The sequence below is a fragment of the Engystomops pustulosus genome, chromosome 5 (assembly GCF_040894005.1).
Source record: "Engystomops pustulosus chromosome 5, aEngPut4.maternal, whole genome shotgun sequence".
NCBI lineage: Eukaryota > Metazoa > Chordata > Amphibia > Anura > Leptodactylidae > Engystomops > Engystomops pustulosus.
In genome coordinates, this window is record NC_092415.1 from 37,836,070 (window position 1) to 37,855,967 (window position 19,898).

Sequence of the window (19,898 nt, forward strand, 5' to 3'; positions counted from 1 at the left end):
ATCGTATCATGGACAGGCACCATAAGCGTCTATGGGGGCCAATATCTGGCAAATTGTGCGGCTGGATATCGGTCCCCCACACGTTTGTGTGAAAGGCACCTAACCACTATACTGGCCTTTGCGGAGTAGTCATTGTTGTTTCCATTTTGTTTCAATTCCAACACATCTATTCTTTATTTGCGACTCACGGTCAGCGGTCACATTCTAAAATTAAATTAGAATTAAAAATTGGAAAAATATTTACCTATCCACAGGAGAGGTGATACATTTTTAGCTGTTCTTGGTCCCATTACTGGGATTTTTTAAATCATACGGGAGCCCAATGTCTCTGCATAACTAGTAATCAGTAATACATGTTTTGAATTCTCTAAACGAGCACTGTAATATCCAAAGTCTCCAAAAAAATTTTTAGTTTTTCTTATACTACCTTATGATGAGACTGCTTAAAGGACATCTACCTTAAAAATCGAGCAGGACAAACCAGGGACCCTTACTCATAGATCCAAGTACTGTGACTGTGGTCATCTTCTTATATTTGTTATCCATCCTTCTAAAATCAACTTTTAAAATTTTGCTAATAAGCTCAATCAATCTAGCCACTCTATGATCTGGCTTTACAAGCAGTTACTCTGTCTCAGTCTTCCACCTGCTCCCTCAGCACTGAGAATATAGCGGGAAGAGCTCACTGAACAACTGCGGACAGTGTAACAGTCTGTAAAGTCAGATGGCAGAGAGGGTAGGGTCTATCGAAGGAGGAAGACACAGCACCCAGAAGTTTAAATTCCACATTCACATTTCATCCAGGCATTAAAAAAAAATGTGACGTTTCGATTCCCACTGAACCTTTATCAAGCATGACTGATAAAGATTCAATGCTGTGGCTTCCTCCTTCGATAGTGCCTGATTTTGGGTTTGAGCATCAGAACCTCCAGCTGCGAGCACGGCCGTTACAAGTTACCGTGCAGGACTTGGATTGCTGCCTTACTACTCCTCTTTCCAGAGAAGCTAGGGTAGCGTAGCCCCTCAGACTCATAAGCAAAATTTTAAAAGCTGATTTTAGAAAGAAGGGGGCTATGAATAGAAATATAAGAAAATGGCCACAGTCACAGTGCCTGAATCTATGAGTAAGTGTTCCTGGTCACTATCATGCTCGATTATGAAGGTAGATTTAAGGACACCTTTAAATGCTCTGTATTAAACAAGAATCAATAAGATTTTGCTGCAGAAGTTTTGCCCACTAAAAAGAAGAAAAAAACTAAAACTACAGCATATCCATTCTCTGCCATAATTTCCATTGCAGACCTTTTTTCCTACCAACACAAAAGCTAAAATACAAAATATAAAATCATATGAATGCAGATGTATTGCAGATTTTAATCATGATTTGGATGTAGATTTTAATGCCAGGCCACAGCTACTCAATAATAATTTAACCAGATACTACACTATTGGTTAAAAACATAAATACTTAGAAAGAAATAAACAAAAAAGAAAACACAAAAATTTAAAAAGGGTAAAACCTATAACAAATCATGGAACTAGGATTCAATAAAGATTATGACATATGATGTCTACCTCCTTGGGGTCTGGCCAAAACCTAAACAACCAGTCAGTGAAGTACAAAAATACATCTTAATTAACATAATAGAATCCAAAAATCCAGAGAAGCATATAAGTGGTCAAAATCAATAATTTCATAAATGTATAAACTCATTTCTGTCCGTTAATTTCCTTGTAGAAGAGCAGAAAGTTCTGCAATATGTTGTTTCCAACATGATTCTTGTTCGGAGATCCCTTTTATATTGTCCTTTGTCTCTTGACTTTGGGGGACCATCTTTAGAAGTCTTTCACAACATGACTGCTTCCGGTTGCTGCAGGTAGATATGTTGTTGGTGGTTGAATCTTTATGGAGAACATCATTTTGTCCTTTAGATTTCAAATGAGTGAATAGATTGGACAGAGTCTGATTACAGGTCTCCAATTGGAGGTCAAGCTCACCGTTTTTCCGCTTTGCGTCCTCCAGCTGCTGCTTTAGATGTCCATTCTCTTGACTTAATTCGACAAGCTAGATAGAAGAGAGGAAATAAGAATGTGAGATTTTCATTACATATGAAGAACAAGTTTGACTAGTACACAGAGCACAGCGAAGATATGACATCTCACGAAAGGGGAACAACCAGGCAGCAAGTAACGAGTTCTAAGGATCCAGGCAACTTCGGAATGGTCATGGCTATATTGACCATTGAGAACAGCAAGCTTTGTGAAGTGCCGTAGTTATGGTTTGTGGTTAAGCTTCTACCAAACTTGGTTCAAAGAAGGATGGTAAACTGGTATGGGTCATGGACTCTTAAGGATGATCCATGTTTGGGGCAAAAATCGTGGCAAAAATTTAGGAACAGTTTATGGAACATGACAAAGTGTTTTAAAGAAAATCTACCATCAAAATCAAGCATGATAATCAACATTTATAATTATGCTAATGAGTCACAAGGGCTCTATGGGGCATTGCCAGTGAGATTACATCAGAAGGAGCAAGATTTGCTGAGGGAGCAGAAGGGGAGGGAGAGACAGTATACCAGCCTGTGAAGCTGCAGCATAGAAGGGCCCTGATAACGCCCCCCAGAGTCCTTCTAGCTTAGAATAATTGTAAAAGTTGATTTCTGAAGGAAGGAAGCCATGAATAACAAATATAATAAGATTAGCACAGTCACAGTGCCTGGATCTATAAGTAATTGCCCCTGGTCTATCATAAGGGATTTTAATGCTAGATTTCCTTTAAGTTTTGACATGGCCTCCATATATTCCCAGGTCTCCAATGAAGGTTGTCGTTGAACTGTGGGACCCAGACATCTCGAGAACAGGGGTCTACTATTACCGATCATGTGACCTGATCGAATGTACAGACTCAACATCCAAGTCTGTGGGAGCACTAAAAATAGCAGAGCTATAGAAAATGCATGTGGGCATGTGGGGGCACTAAATTACATCATAGGTCCTACAATACATTTTATAGAAAGTGACAGAACCCCTAATGCACATACTTTACGCACAATTTTCACACCAAATAATGACTGGTTACATGCAAAGAATCCAGAGATTAGGATAATCCTCCCTAAAAATGGATCTCAAACGTTGCTGTACAAAGTGATAATATTATAATGTTATAGTAGGAAGATGGCTGCAATAATCGTGGTGAGAGGTAAAGACTAGTCATTAGCTGTAAGTCTGATGCTGTATTTAGCAATTTAGGTGTTAATTAAGAGATTGTTCTCTAGCTTTAACATGATAAGTCTGGAGTAATGGACAATAATATGGAGTCCATAAAGCTTTCCAGACGTCTGACATGATTAGTGTTCAGGGTTTTTATACATTTCTTTCCCTTTCAGGAAACTTTAAAATCGAAATAATTGGAATCAAGTTTAATGTCACTTATCTTTATCTGGAATTAATTCAAAATCTATTCATCTTTGCAAGACAATTTCCATTCCCATTTATCACTTTCTCATCGCCATTGTGGGACGAGACAAAGCATCGAGTGTAAATGAATGGTTTGTACGTTATACAGGAGGCCTGTGACGCTTGGGGTTATACACAAACGTAAAATACAAGTAAAGGAAAAAAAAACAAAATTATCCGCATTGCAATAATGGAAACTCTCCTGGTAAAAAAAATATATCATCTGTTGTGCTTCAAGGGGTTGTACTCGATCAGAAAGACATTGCTGTATTTTTCCTTTTTCAAAAATAGTCCACAGTTTTTAAATTGTTTCGTGGCTTGGTCTTAGGGGTCTTCCAGTTAACTGATATTGATGTCCTAATGCATTGGAAAGGTAGTCAATATCAGAAAGGCTTGAGTCCAACATTCAGTACCGAGCCAGTACAGATCAGAGGGTTCTGGCTACCTCTGACATGGGAACAAACATAAAGAACTTAGTAGGAAATAAAAATGTAGTGGCCGGCCTGAGTAACTGTAGCTCAGCTACCTTTCATATGAATAGCAGCTGACTTTTGTATCACGACTCTGCGTTAGAGGTATTTATTCTCTTCGTTGGGTCTGGTTTCTGGGACATAAAGCATCGCTTGATTATTCTGATACTCAGGATTCATTCTAGAGTGAAAGCTACAACAGTGGTTCAAAAGAAAACCACATAAGTAAGAAATGGATGTACAATAAAAGATGTGTTATTAATGTGCGAAGGGTTATTCAGTTTAGGAAGAAAAAAATATTTAGCAGAAGGAAACCTTATATCCTTCATAAGGGATTAGGTCTGGGATCGCCGTCTCCCGGCGTTACACAGGTAACTTCACTGTCCACACTTTTCGATTTTTGGTGACACTGACCGCAGCCAGTTTTATTCGGCAGTAATAGAAAATAAACAAAACAGCAGAATAAAGCCTTAGCCTCTCCGAAACTGACTTGCCATACAAGTTCCCTACCTCACCAGGTGCTGGCATACTGCCAGGCCCCCCAAAACGTTCAGAGTTACTTCCCCAGGGAGCAGCCATTGTGGGAAGTGTGCACCAGGTACTTCCAGCTGGCTACTAATTAAGCTTAATCAGATAAACCAGACTTTCCCAGGGATGTCTTCTACTCAACTTTCCTTAGGCAATATATTTCACGGCCAAAATCTGTTTTAGTGGCAGCTACGCTGCCACACCTTATATACATTAATCAAGGCTCATTACAGTAAAGTCACTCATGATTTATAGCTAGAACTGTAACAAGCGACCACCCTCTATGTTTATGTGGAAGAAGGTTTTCTTACAGGTCCTTCACTATAAGAGCATTGAGACTGTAAAATGATCAGCCCTGAGGATGCTGTCATCTGACTCCCTCATAGTATTTCCCTGGTTAACATTTCCCAATTTTAGGCATTGTGCACCAGCCTTCATGTAAACCCATCCCCACACATGACAGCGGATATACTAAGAGGAGCAGTACACACACAACAATTCTATTGATTACAATTGTGCTACAGCCTGCCCGGCACTAGCCCACTCTGTGGCCAAGCACATCCCTCACTGCACCACTCTACGCCAACTGTGGCAATCGCAATTTCTGTCGCAAGGCTTGAATGCCATAAATGGATGCCCCTAACCGTTCTTTAAACATACAAATAATGACTAGACCAGAGCAGGTTATAAATGTATAAATTTTTGAAAAATATTCTAACATCTGGCTTCAAATTCAGTTCTTGGTTAATAACAATTTATTGTTATCTTTACAGGAAAGAATGACAGTTTTAAGACATGAGATTTGACCAGGGGTAGGGTCTATTGCTTGAGGTAAGCTCAGTAAATTATCATCTTCTGAAATCATTACTGATGTACAGTACAGTTCATTATAGTAGCCTCGAGAAAGTAAAAGAACCCAAAATGTGCCTTAACTCTACTTCTGGCTAGTAGATTCTAGAAATTAATTCTGGGATCCCTCTCAAGACACACTTGGATGATTTCCAGATCCAGCTGAGGCAAAATATGTGTAAATGTGACAATCAATGTCAAAAATGTCAACATTTTACATACATGAAAAGCCAAGCTTTCACATGCTATAAAAATGTTAGCCCCTGAGGCCGCAAAAGGCGCACATATACAATTTGGGACATGGTCAAATGTAGGATTATGAAGCATGTAATAAAGAAAGTTAGTTTCCAAAAACTTTTTAAATTACCTTGTTGGCCAAAAGTCGATAAAATTGTCCAATAAATGCATGGATCATTTTTCCTTTGTTTTTTGCTCTGACATATCAGTGGATTGGAGGATTATTTTTAAGGGTTGCCTGTATGGATAATCAAGCCCCTAAAAGCCAATATATATGGCAACCAGGCAATATATGAAGGCTCCACAGATCATCTTACCAGCATTTAGGGCTTTTGTTGCTCTACATCAAAAGCAGGATTAAAGTTCTCCCCAAGAGTCTTTCATATTCAAACTTTAAAATGGTCAAGACCCAAATGAGAACCTGGTTTCTTAACTAAATGCAATACAGGTCCAGCACCTAATGGATCCGGATGAGCGCAGAACTGGGAGGAGGAGGGGTGAACAATCTTCACCCTTCTTCACTCCATAGGAAGACAAGTGACTGTCCGACTCAGTCACGATGCGGTGACACACCGTGTGTTCACCACATCATGACCGGGAGCCATAGAGGTCTATGGTGGACGTGATGTGGCCGCAAATCATGTGACCAGATGATTGCCCCATAACAGCCGCGTGAAAGAGTTCTTAGTCCAATGATAGTAGATAGACTTTTATTGGGAGCCCGAGTGAAATGCCTAAAAGAGGCTCCCCTAAAGACATTTTATGGAGAAATTTTATGCCCAATTTTTTAACTAGAATCTAATGATACAATTTCTATAAGTATTTCCATATCTGTCTGCAAAATAACTGCTTTCTATCTAGGTGTAATTTTAATTTTGTCAATAAGTGCATGTTCTGCAAATTTGCCACATCTACAGTGCCCAAGAGGGTAAATGAATTCTCTATTCCGGACGCATCTGATATTCAAGTTTATATGCAGCCGACACAACATCAGCAGTGCTTTCTATTTCTTCATTACTGTAATAACAAAGCCAATAATTGAGGAAACAAGTGAATGCTACTGAAACACTTATTATACCTTGGACCCACATACTGTATTTGCAGTGATCAGTAAAAATCAGGTTTCTACCGTAAATGTTTAATGCCTCAATTACCACCTCATTAGACCACAGAAAGCAACAACGTAAGGATAACGTCTCCATTATACCTATAAAATCACAACAGTAAAAAAACCAAAACATTAATTCCTATATAAAAAAGCGTAAATCCCCCCCCCCCCCAAACTTTGCATGGATAAATGACAGGTGTCTTGTGTCCTCGTCATGTAAAAGCTCCTTGTTGCTTACATTAGGCTCAATAATGATCGAATCAACTGTTTTATGGTTAAAAACAATAGCGCTCACTATTAAGTACAGCATAGCGGGCCGGCGAGCAGCTGGGGTAATTATAGCGCGCCATCAATGAGACGGTAAACATTAGCGACCTTCCCCCTGCTAGGACTGAACATGCCGATTATGCAGGGACAATTTAGTTTGCAGTGGCATGGCCATTTTCTGACTATTAGCAGGAAATGAAATGAGATATTTCATTATTATTTAGTATGAAAATTCGGCGGAGAAGTTGCAGAAAATTACGGCTGAATTTATACTTGAGTTACTACACTCATTATTTCAAACATCTTGGTCTGAATCAATATCAGTAATGATTCATTCTTTTGATTAAGAAGTGACTCCATCTGTAGATGTCAGATAATTACCAAGATGACCCATAATGAGAACATTTCACAACTCTCTGACTTAACTTTCTTATTCCCTCAACAGCATAATGACTTCCTGAAAGAGCTTTTTATAGTGCGCCTATGCTCCTGGGGCTTCTTTTCATGATCAGCCACTATCAATGTAACTTGTTCATTTTTTTTCTTTGTCCTTAGTTAAGAAATATATTTCTTGCACGTAAAAAACAAAAACAAAAAAAAAACCACACAAACACCGCTCATGGACACACCAAGGTTGGAAGCTTGGGCTATTGTCCGTGTGTATCGTGAAAACACGTAAAACGCGCATTAAAAGGAGGCAAAGAGCGGATGTAAATTATGACACAGAATGTGCTTTGTTATTCAGTTAAGGGCTCAAAGGGGAATTAATCTCTGTTTTATTATATCAAATATTGAAATAAGAAATGTAGGAAATTCTTTTGATCTAGCCCCCAGAGGATGTGGAATTTAAAAAGTTTGCTAAAAGAAATCCAAACTTTCAATGACAGGTTAGCATAACCCGGGAGATTTATTGAGGGAACGGTATACAGGCGACGCTTTGTAGCAGTTACACGAGTTACTGTCTCCTGATATTTGTGCACTATTTTAGTTGAGTAATGACAGTGTACACTACTGTGTGCTTCGCGGCTATACTTTAGATGAAGACCTTTCACTGAACGCAGTTTAGAAACCCAACCATTTAACATGGCCACAGACAACTTGCTGTTTTTTTTTTAGCTCTTTGTACATTACGAGCAGGTTCTCTGGTTCTCTACTGTATAGGAAATGAAAACTGTAATCAGAAATGTCTGGGACTGGAGGAACAGCATCAAAAGTCTGGAGGAAATCACAAATTAAAAACTTATTTATATCAAAGATCCAGTAAAATAATAAAAAAAACATTATATATATATATAAACAGTATATACCGGGTGTAAAAAGGTTGGGGCAGTGGAATATCTTGCGAAATACACATTGGATCGAAAAACTATGGATTTACATATCAAATATTTTTTAAAAATCTATCCAGTGATACCAAACAGGAGGTAACTTTAAAATATTAAATGGGAACCTCCATTTTTTACTGCAGATGAGATTCCCCAGGACAAGTTACATTGATTCAGTCTATGATTCAAAAGTCATTTTCATTGACAGATGGCGCTGAAATCCCCAAAAATCTAAATGGGTAAAAAAAATATTCAAAAATGTGCATATTTCGAGAAATGCACATAGGTTGCAAAACAAAAAAATATGTGACAAACATTTCTTCAAAATCTATGTGGGAAATCTGGAGTGGAGGGAAGTATATAACTTTTTATGCAGAAAATACATTCAGCATAACCCAGGAAAAATAACGTGGACTGTAGTAGTTTTTGTTCTCTTCGAGGGCTGGAGTAATATGAGTTCCAACATCTCAAGTCTCCCACCCTCTGAAGATGGGGATTTTTCTTGCTACCTACCAATCTGTGAGGAATTGAGATTATGTGTAGCACGGTATTGGATGATTGTGGACAGATTATGGACGCCATTGTAAATTAATATTTTAACCAAAGGGTAACCGGTGGAGAAACTAACAGAGAGGGGAGGAGGAGAAGCGATGAGAGAGATGGATTAGGCGGGATGCTGGTTGAGGACAGATCATAAGGGTGTTAGAGGGGTAACTGGGAAAAAAGTGAGACTAATACTACAGTAGTCCAAGTGGGAGAGGATTAGGGCATGGAATAGCAATTTTGTAGACTCTGGGTTGAGAAAGTGTTGGATGCGAGAGATGTTCTTGGTAGGTTGTAGTAAGGGCCTGGATGGGAGAACGAAAGAAAAAGTTAGATTGAAAGATTACTCAAAGGCATGAAGAGACCCATGTTGTGGACAGTCCCAAATTTCCCAGGATTGTCCAATCCATTCATTAATGATCCCCTCAAGATTAACCTGTCCTGCAAATCTGATTTAAAAATTGTGTTTTTGAGAAAGTTGGAAGTAAGGCTTAAATGCCCAACTTTTTAACAACCACACATTAATATATATGTTTGGAAGTTTGGAGTTACACATTATTTCTTTTAGAAGCCTTATGAACTGTTTAACCTTTCCCCAATGCAGAATATAATAAGGTTTATAAAGTGGCCATGGCGGTGACTGCCATCTATGCAAAAAACAAGACACGAGCAGAAGACATCACATACATTGTATTTCTGGTAGAGTTTTCGAGGACTTGTACACATACATTTTGCAACCAAAGACCGAGAAGTAAGTTTGAGTGTCACATGTCTATACTCTTGACAGTTTTATGGCCAAATTTCATCTCTATAGGAGCACAAATGTTTTTATACACATGTCTGACTTATGATGTCATCTAGCCCAAGCCCAACTGTAATCTATGTGTTTCCCAGCTTACCTTCTGATTTAAAAAATGAATTGATGTGATATTGTTCTTTAACCGAGACTGCATCTCCTCAGTAGCTGCCAGATTCTTCTCCAGTAGGTTTGTGTGATCTATCCTGATATAAAAGGTAAAAAAAAAATACAATTAAAAAAGTTTGCAGTGTTTTGTAGTTGTAAAAGAGTAGATGAGATTTAAACCAGACAGCAAAATAGGTTTTCCAGCTTTTACATATTAATTATCTGTCCAGGAGATGCATACCCAAAAGTACATCAATATTAGATTGGTATTATATACTTATATACACTCATCAGATCTTCTGATAGTATCCGTTTCTGGAAGATGGGAAAAAGACCCCACTCATTCGAATAGGAACTAAGCTGCTGATATCCATTTGGAGTGAGTCTAGCACCTCTAATAATCTCCTGGCAGCTTGTTGCAGAGAAATGCAGTATGACCTCTAAAATACCTTTATTATTTCTGTCCATTATTCCATTTTCAAGATTTTCCCAATGTAATCCATATGCTAATGAGGTAGTTGGGGCACCGAGGTTACCTGCTTAGCACCTGGAGCAATGTTTTTTGCCTTAAAGGAAACCTACCATTTTATTTGATGCATTATGAAGCAAATATACCTTGATAATGCTCTAGCTACACTGATCCAGGATCATATCTTGGTTAATCGCTGTGCTGAATGGTTTTGCTGATAGAACAGATATAACATTATGATAATGAAGCTCTGTCGTTTCTATGGCTCCTTCAAAGCTTGCTTTTACTCTTCTCTTAGCAGGAGAGTTTTTCTCTGCAGGAGATGATGATGCAATCACTTTTCTCCCTGCCAGACAGAATAATCAATTGCTGCACCATCACCCAGCTGCTGTGATCCTGCTCAGGTTGATTAGTCATGCTTAGTTATGCTTGACTAACCTCCGTTTGTAATTACAAGCTCAGTGTTGATCGAGACAGCCATGTTGATCCAGCTTTCCCAAAGTCCTGAATGTTATAATTGTTTTTTCAGCAAAACCACTCAGCTCTGGGATTAACCAAGATATGATCCTGCATCTTCTTTCTACTTCTAGTGTCCACATTTGTTTTCCACAAGATAAATTCTGCTGCTTACCTGACAGAGAGGATAGTGCTCCAGGCATTAATAGCAGTGCTCTGGGTGCTAAGTACATGAATTTGTGCACTGCCTCATCAGCACACAGGTTAACCCCTTAACGACTTGGCCTTTTTTTTGTGTTTTTTTGTGTTTCCAAAATTCCATTAAATTTATTTTTCCATATAAAGAGCTGTGTGAGGGCGTGTTGCCTGTGCAACAAATGGTAACTCAAAGTGACGGTATTTAATACTTCATGTTGTACAATGGGAATTGGGAAAAAAAATCCTAATGCTATGAGAATGGTGAAAAAATGCATTTGCACCATTTTTTTGTGGGCTTGGTTTTTACCGGTTTCTCTCTTCGCCTCAAATTATATGTATCCTTTATGCTTTGGGTTGGCAGGATCACAGGAATACCAAATTTATATGGGTTTTATTATGTTTTAATTCATTTTATAAAATAAAATAATTTGTACAAAAAAAAAATCTTTGTTTTGTCATCTTCTGGCGCTAATAACTTTATTAGGCTGTATTAGGTGTCACTTTTTTGCTGGATGAGCTGACATTTTGTTTGCCAGCATTTTGGGGATTGTTAAACCTTTTGATCACTTTTTATAACATTATTATACGTTGCAAAATGGTGAAAAAGGGGAGATTCGGATATTTGGGTGCTATTTTACAGTATGGAGTTCAATGGCAGGAATAACCATTATTATACTTTGATACATTGGGCATTTTGGGATGTGGCGATACCTGATACGTTTGTGATTTTATTTGTTTATTTTTATATCAGTTCTAGGGACTGATTTGAACTTTTAGGATTTTTTTAATTTTTTTTTTTAGAACCCCTAGGGTCCTTAACCATATCTGCTCGATCATGTGGATTTTGTACGTTATCTGTGTCACAAGCACATTGCAACAGATCTACTGAAATTCACAGGCCCACAGAGTGTCACTCCCAGATGACGTCACAAGGAGCGACGATCTAAAGCAAGATGGCGACCTAAAGTCAATGGCTTTGCCAGCGGCAATCAAAAGGCTAACACTGGGGACCGGTTTTGCTGCATGTATGGAGGTGGCTCAGCCCGGGAGCCCCCTCCATACTTCAGTAACTGACGTGTAACATACTAATGGGTCACATGTCACTAAGGGGCTAAAATGGGCATTTCTCAGAAGTGGCATAAAGGGAAGAATTATTTAATAATTTATAATTAGAGATGAGCGAACACTAAAATGCTCGGGTACTCGTTATTCGAGACGAACTTTTCCCGATGCTCGAGTGCTCGTCTCGAATAACGAACCCCATTGAAGTCAATGGGAGACTCGAGCATTTTTCAAGGGGACCAAGGCTCTGCACAGGGAAGCTTGGCCAAACACCTGGGAACCTCAGAAAAGGATGGAAACACCGCGGAAATGGACAGGAAACAGCAGGGGCAGCATGCATGGATGCCTCTGAGGCTGCATAATCGCACCATTATGCCAAAATTATGGGCAACAGCATGGCCATGACAGAGTGACAGAATGAAGCTAGATAGCATCTAAAACATCCAATAATTGACCCTGACACTATAGGGGACGGCATGCAGAGGCAGCGGCAGCAGGCTAGAGAGTGTCATGGCGACATACCCTAAATGGACTCAGGCTTCAAACCAATGGGTGGCAGAGAGGAACCAAAGGAGGTGAGCAAGAAGCGCTCAAATAATATCGGTACATGATAAAAGTTTGCCAGTATATTTTGTGGATTACACAGCAGGGTGGCGACAAAGTTAACATGGAAGCCATGAAAACAACCCAAAATTCTGCCTGACACAGCTCGTTTGATAAGGGGACGATGTATGGAGGCAGTGAACTAGTAGTAGATTAAAGGTGCTGCAGTTAAAACTATGTTAGTTGGATCTTGGCATGGAGCTGGCGCTCCGCTGCCAGGCGAGCTTTCGCCAATCCAAGCCCCTGTCTATAGGCTACTCCCCAAACAGCACTTCTAAGAACCTTTTGTATAAGATCAAGTGTAGTAGCGTTCTTATAAGTTTAGGATATGGCGGGTGAGGGGAATGTAAACAGATGCGCAAGAAGCGCTGAAATAATATCCCTAAATGGTAAAAGTTTGCAAGTATATTTTGGGGATTACACAGCAGGGTGGCGACAAAGTTAACAACTTTGATGTGGAATGCCCTGTAATAGCTCTTGGGCGGTGTGCCTTTTATCGCCTAGGCTCAGCAGTTTCAGCACCGCCTGCTGTCGCTTAGCGACGGCACTGCTGCTGTGCCTAGAGCTACCGACTGATGGCGCCATGCCCACGGATGGTAATTCGGAGGAGGAGGAGGTGGAGGAGGGGTGGGAGGAGGTATAGTAGGCCTTTGAGACCTGGACCGAGGTAGGCCCCGCAATTCTCTGCGTCGGCAGTATATGACCAGCCCCAGGGTCAGACTCGGTCCCAGCCTGCACCAAGTTAAGTGTAGTAGCGTTCTCATAAGTTTGGGATATGGCGGGTGAGGGGAATGTAAACAGATGCGCAAGAAGCGCATGATGCGCATGGAGCTGGCGTTCCGCTGCCAGGCGAGCTTTCGCCAATCCAAGCCCCTGTCTCTAGGCTACTCCCCAAACAGCACTTCTAAGAACCTTTTGTATAAGATCAAGTGTAGTAGCGTTCTTATAAGTTTAGGATATGCTGGGTGAGGGGAATGTAAACAGATGCGCAAGAAGCGCTGAAATAATATCCCTAAATGGTAAAAGTTTGCCAGTATATTTTGTGGATAACACAGCAGGGTGGCGACAAAGTTAACAACTTTGATGTGGAATCCATGAAAACAACCCAAATTTCTGCCTGACACACCTCGTTTGATAAAGGGACGATGTATGGAGGCAGCTATATGGACGACTTTTGGAGGTAGCAATGGAGACAACGTGTGGAGGCTGCTATGGAGACAATTTAATTTGGATAGTGCCTGTATGTGGCAGTCCCAAACATTTTTCAAACCAGAGGAGCAGGTAGGTGGCCCTCCAGTAAAATGGGATAGATTGAGTGCCTGTATGTGGCAGTCCCAAAAATGTTTCAAACCAGAGGAGCAGGTAGGTGGCCCTCCAGTAAAATGGAATAGATTGAGTGCCTGTATGTGGCAGTCCCAAAAATTGTTCAAACCAGAGGAGCAGGTAGGTGGCCCTGCAGTAAAATGGAATAGATTGAGTGCCTGTATGTGGCAGTCCCAAAAATTGTTCAAACCAGAGGAGCAGGTAGGTGGCCCTGCAGTAAAATGGAATAGATTGAGTGCCTGTATGTGGCAGTCCCAAAAATGTTTCAAACCAGAGGAGCAGGTAGGTGGCCCTCCAGTAAAATGGGATAGATTGAGTGCCTGTATGTGGCAGTCCCAAAAATGTTTCAAACCAGAGGAGCAGGTAGGTGGCCCTCCAGTAAAATGGAATAGATTGAGTGCCTGTATGTGGCAGTCCCAAAAATTGTTCAAACCAGAGGAGCAGGTAGGTGGCCCTGCAGTAAAATGGAATAGATTGAGTGCCTGTATGTGGCAGTCCCAAAAATTGTTCAAACCAGAGGAGCAGGTAGGTGGCCCTGCAGTAAAATGGAATAGATTGAGTGCCTGTATGTGGCAGTCCCAAAAATGTTTCAAACCAGAGGAGCAGGTAGGTGGCCCTGCAGTAAAATGGAATAGATTGAGTGCCTGTATGTGGCAGTCCCAAAAATTGTTCAAACCAGAGGAGCAGGTAGGTGGCCCTCCAGTAAAATGGAATAGATTGAGTGCCTGTATGTGGCAGTCCCAAAAATTGTTCAAACCAGAGGAGCAGGTAGGTGGCCCTGCAGTAAAATGGAATAGATTGAGTGCCTGTATGTGGCAGTCCCAAAAATTGTTCAAACCAGAGGAGCAGGTAGGTGGCCCTGCAGTAAAATGGAATAGATTGAGTGCCTGTATGTGGCAGTCCCAAAAATTGTTCAAACCAGAGGAGCAGGTAGGTGGCCCTGCAGTAAAATGGAATAGATTGAGTGCCTGTATGTGGCACTCACAAAAATTGTTTCAAACAGAGGACCGGGTAGGTGGCCCTCCAGAAAAATTAAATGCATGAAGTACTATAGCAAGAGCCAGTGGGCCCTGTCAAAAAATAGCCAGTTTCCTCTGCTTTACTGTACAAAGAGGAGGAGAAGGAGGAAAATGAGGAGGAGGAGGAGGAGTGGATCAATTATTCAGGTTGAGCTTCCTTCACCTGGTGGAGATTGGAAATTCTGAGAAATCCAGCCTTTATTCATTTTAATAAGCGTCAGCCTGTCAGCGCTGTCAGTCGACAGGCGTGTACGCTTATCGGTGATGATGCCACCAGCTGCACTGAAAACCCGCTCGGACAAGACGCTAGCGGCAGGGCAGGCAAGAACCTCCAAGGCGTAGAGCGCCAGTTCGTGCCACATGTCCAGCTTTGAAACCCAGTAGTTGTAGGGAGCTGTGTGATCATTTAGGACGATGGTATGGTCAGCTACGTACTCCCTCACCATCTTTCTGTAAAGATCAGCCCTACTCTGCCGAGACTGGGGACAGGTGACAGTGTCTTGCTGGGGTGACATAAAGCTGGCAAAAGCCTTGTAAAGCGTACCCTTGCCAGTGCTGGACAAGCTGCCTGCTCGCCTACTCTCCCTCGCTACTTGTCCCGCAGAACTACGCACTCTGCCGCTAGCGCTGTCAGAAGGGAAATACTGTTTCAGCTTGTGCACCAGGGCCTGCTGGTATTCATGCATTCTCACACTCCTTTCCTCTCCAGGGATGAGAGTGGGAAGATTTTGCTTGTACCGTGGGTCCAGGAGAGTGAACACCCAGTAATCGGTGCTGGAATAAATTCTTTGAACGCGAGGGTCACGGGATAGGCAGCCTAGCATGAAATCTGCCATATGCGCCAGAGTACCAACGCGTAAGAATTCACTCCCCTCACTGGCCTGACTGTCCATTTCCTCCTCCTCCAACTCCTCCAACTCCTCTTCTTCTGCCCATACACGCTGAACAGTGAAGGACTCAACAATGGTCCCCTCTTGTGTCTCGCCAACATTCTCCTCCTCTTCCTCCTCATCCTCCTCCACCTCCACCTCCTCCGATATGCGCTGAGAAACAGACCTCAGGGTGCTTTGGCTATCAACAAGGGAATATTCTTCCCCCGTCTCTTGTGACGAGCGCAAAGCTTCCGACTTCATGCTGACCAGAGAGTTTTTCAACAGGCCAAGCAGCGGGATGGTGAGGCTGATGATGGCGGCATCGCCACTGACCATCTGTGTTGACTCCTCAAAGTTACTCAGCACCTGACAGATATCAGACATCCACGTCCACTCCTCATTGTAGACTTGAGGAAGCTGACTGACCTGACTACCAGTTCTGGTGGAAGTTGACATCTGGCAGTCTACAATCGCTCTGCGCTGCTGGTAAACTCTGGATAACATGGTCAGTGTTGAATTCCACCTCGTGGGCACGTCGCACAACAGTCGGTGAGCGGGCAGTTGGAGGCGGCGCTGCGCTGCCCTGAGAGTGGCAGCATCTGGGCTGGACTTCCTGAAATGCGCACAGATGCGGCGCACCTTCGTGAGCAAATCAGACAGATTGGGGTATGTCTTGAGGAAACGCTGCACTATCAGATTTAACACATGGGCCAGGCATGGCACATGTGTCAGTCTGCCGAGTTGCAGAGCCGCCACCAGGTTACGGCCGTTGTCACACACAACCATTCCCGGCTTGAGGTTCAGCGGTGCCAGCCACAGATCAGTCTGCGCCGTGATGCCCTGTAATAGCTCTTGGGCGGTGTGCCTTTTGTCGCCTAGGCTCAGCAGTTTGAGCACCGCCTGCTGTCGCTTAGCGACGGCACTGCTGCTGTGCCTAGAGCTACCGACTGATGGCGCCGTGCCCACGGATGGTAGTTCGGAGGAGGAGGTGGAGGAGGGGTGGGAGGAGGAGGAGGCATAGTAGGCCTGAAACACCTGGACCGAGGTAGGCCCCGCAATCCTCGGCGTCGGCAGTATATGAGCAGCCCCAGGGTCAGACTCGGTCCCAGCCTCCACCAAGTTAACCCAATGTGCCGTCAGCGATATATAGTGGCCCTGCCCGGCAGCACTCGTCCACGTGTCCGTGGTCAGGTGGACCTTGTCAGAAACGGCGTTGGTCAGGGCACGGATGATGTTGTCTGACACGTGCTGGTGCAGGGCTGGGACGGCACATCGGGAAAAGTAGTGGCGGCTGGGGACCGAATACCGAGGGGCGGCCGCCGCCATGAGGTTGCGAAAGGCCTCGGTCTCTACTAGCCTATAGGGCAGCATCTCCAGGCTAAGCAATCTGGAGATGTGCACATTAAGGGCTTGGGCGTGCGGGTGGGTTGCACTATATTTGCGTTTCCGCTCCAGCGTCTGGGGTATGGAGAGCTGAACGCTGGTGGATGCTGTGGAGGATCGTGGAGGCGACGATGGGGTTTTTGTGCCAGGGTCCTGGGCAGGGGGCTGACTAGCAGCTGACACAGGGGAAGGAGCAGTGGTGTGCACGGCCGGAGGTGAACGGGCTTGTTGCCACTGAGTGGGGTGCTTAGCATTCATATGCCTGCGCATACTGGTGGTAGTTAAGCTAGTAGTGGTGGAACCCCTGCTGAGCCTGGTTTGGCAAATGTTGCACACCACAGTCCGTCGGTCATCCGGTGTTTCCTTAAAGAACCTCCACACTTCTGAAGATCTAGCCCTCGCCGCAAGAGCCCTCACCACGGGAGCTTCACTAGTTGACAGTGGCGCTGATGCACCAGCTCTGGCCCTGCCTCTCCGTCTGGCCCCACCACTGCCTCTTCCAACCTGTTCAGGTCGAGGACTCTCCTCCGTCTCAGAAGCACTGTGTTCACCCGGCCTCTCAACCCAGCTTGGGTCTGTCACCTCATCATCCTCCGATCCCTCAGTCTGCTCCCCCCTCGGACTTCCTGCCCTGACAACAACTTCCCCACTGTCTGACAACCGTGTCTCCTCATCGTCGGACACCTCTTTACACACTTCCACTACGTCAAGAAGGTCATCATCACCCACAGACTGTGACTGGTGGAAAACCTGGGCATCGGAAAATTGCTCAGCAGCAACCGGACAAGTGGTTTGTGACTGTGGGAAGGGTCCAGAAAACAGTTCCTCAGAGTATGCCGGTTCAAATGCCAAATTTTCCTGGGAGGGGGCAGACTGGGGGGGAGGAGGCTGAGGTGCAGGAGCTGGAGGAGTGGCGATTTCGGTGACATGGGTGGACTGCGTGGAAGACTGACTGGTGGTGGACAAATTGCTCGAAGCATTGTCAGCAATCCACGACATCACCTGTTCGCACTGTTCTGGCCTCAACAGTGCTCTACCACGAGTCCCAGTAACTTCAGACATGAACCTAGGGAGTGTAGCTCTGCGGCGTTCCCCTGCTCCCTCATCAGCAGGTGGTGTCTCACCCCGCCCAGGACCACGGCCTCTGACCCCTGCAGTAGTTGGACGCCCACGTCCCCGCCCTCGTCCTCTACCCCTAGCCCTCGGGTTAAACATTTTTAAAATGAGAGTTATAACTTTATTTTTTTTTTTTTACTTTTTTTTGTTTTTTTTGTGTTTTTTTTTTTTTTTGTGTTTTTTGTTTTTTTTTGAGTTTTTAAAACCAAACAATGCTATCCTATTGCTATGGCTATTTTCTAGCCAAGTATCAAAGCACACTACTATGCCAGATGAGATGACACTGAGTTATTGGCTAATAGAAATCCAACCCCTACTGAATTTTGCCACTTCGGCCTTTGCTATGGATATGTGCGCCACTAAGCGCAGAACACAGCGGTCGCAAGTCTCACTACAAATTGCTCAGAATTGGCAAGTACATGCACTGCAGAAACTACAGCCACCAGCAGATCAACCAGAAATCAAATATATAGAACGCTACTGTAGGCTTCAAGAAGCTGTTTGTATTCTCCTATGGCTATTTTCTAGCCAAGTATCAAAGGAAGCACAGTACTATGCCAGATGAGATGACACTGAGTTATTGCCTAATAGAAATCCAACCCCTACTGAATTTTGCCACTTTGGCCTTTGCTATGGATATGTGCGCCACTAAGCGCAGAACACAGCGGTCGCAAGTCTCACTACAAATTGCTCAGAATTGGCAAGTACATGCACTGCAGAAACTACAGCCACCAGCAGATCAACCAGAAATCAAATATATAGAACGCTACTGTAGGCTTCAAGAAGCTGTTTGTATTCTCCTATGGCTATTTTCTAGCCAAGTATCAAAGGAAGCACAGTACTATGCCAGATGAGATGACACTGAGTTATTGCCTAATAGAAATCCAACCCCTACTGAATTTTGCCACTTTGGCCTTTGCTATGGATATGTGCGCCACTAAGCGCAGAACACAGCGGTCGCAAGTCTCACTACAAATTGCTCAGAATTGGCAAGTACATGCACTGCAGAAACTACAGCCACCAGCAGATCAACCAGAAATCAAATATATAGAACGCTACTGTAGGCTTCAAGAAGCTGTTTGTATTCTCCTATGGCTATTTTCTAGCCAAGTATCAAAGGAAGCACAGTACTATGCCAGATGAGATGACACTGAGTTATTGGCTAATAGAAATCCAACCCCTACTGAATTTTGCCACTTCGGCCTTTGCTATGGATATGTGCGCCACTAAGCGCAGAACACAGCGGTCGCAAGTCTCACTACAAATTGCTCAGAATTGGCAAGTACATGCACTGCAGAAACTACAGCCACCAGCAGATCAACCAGAAATCAAATATATAGAACGCTACTGTAGGCTTCAAGAAGCTGTTTGTATTCTCCTATGGCTATTTTCTAGCCAAGTATCAAAGGAAGCACAGTACTATGCCAGATGAGATGACACTGAGTTATTGGCTAATAGAAATCCAACCCCTACTGAATTTTGCCACTTCGGCCTTTGCTATGGATATGTGCGCCACTAAGCGCAGAACACAGCGGTCGCAAGTCTCACTACAAATTGCTCAGAATTGGCAAGTACATGCACTGCAGAAACTACAGCCACCAGCAGATCAACCAGAAATCAAATATATAGAACGCTACTGTAGGCTTCAAGAAGCTGTTTGTATTCTCCTATGGCTATTTTCTAGCCAAGTATCAAAGGAAGCACAGTACT

General features: G+C 43.1%; 1 protein-coding gene across 5 annotated transcripts in view; it reads right to left on the reverse strand.

Annotated features, from left to right (window-relative positions):
• Positions 1–580: 580 nt before the first annotated feature.
• LOC140132652 (uncharacterized) overlaps positions 581–19,898 on the reverse strand; it is a 255,989-nt gene continuing 236,671 nt past the window's right edge. For 4 of the 5 annotated variants that reach the window (XM_072151667.1, XM_072151668.1, XM_072151664.1 and 1 more), the window contains 2 exons: positions 9,683–9,785; positions 583–2,065 (listed from right to left, as the gene is read on the reverse strand). In XM_072151667.1, coding sequence (XP_072007768.1) covers positions 1,724–2,065; positions 9,683–9,785 — 445 coding nt within the window. In that variant the 3' untranslated portion in view covers positions 583–1,723. Of the gene's footprint in view, positions 2,066–9,682; positions 9,786–19,898 lie in introns of all 5 variants that reach the window. The other variant, XM_072151669.1, reaches the window with a different exon arrangement.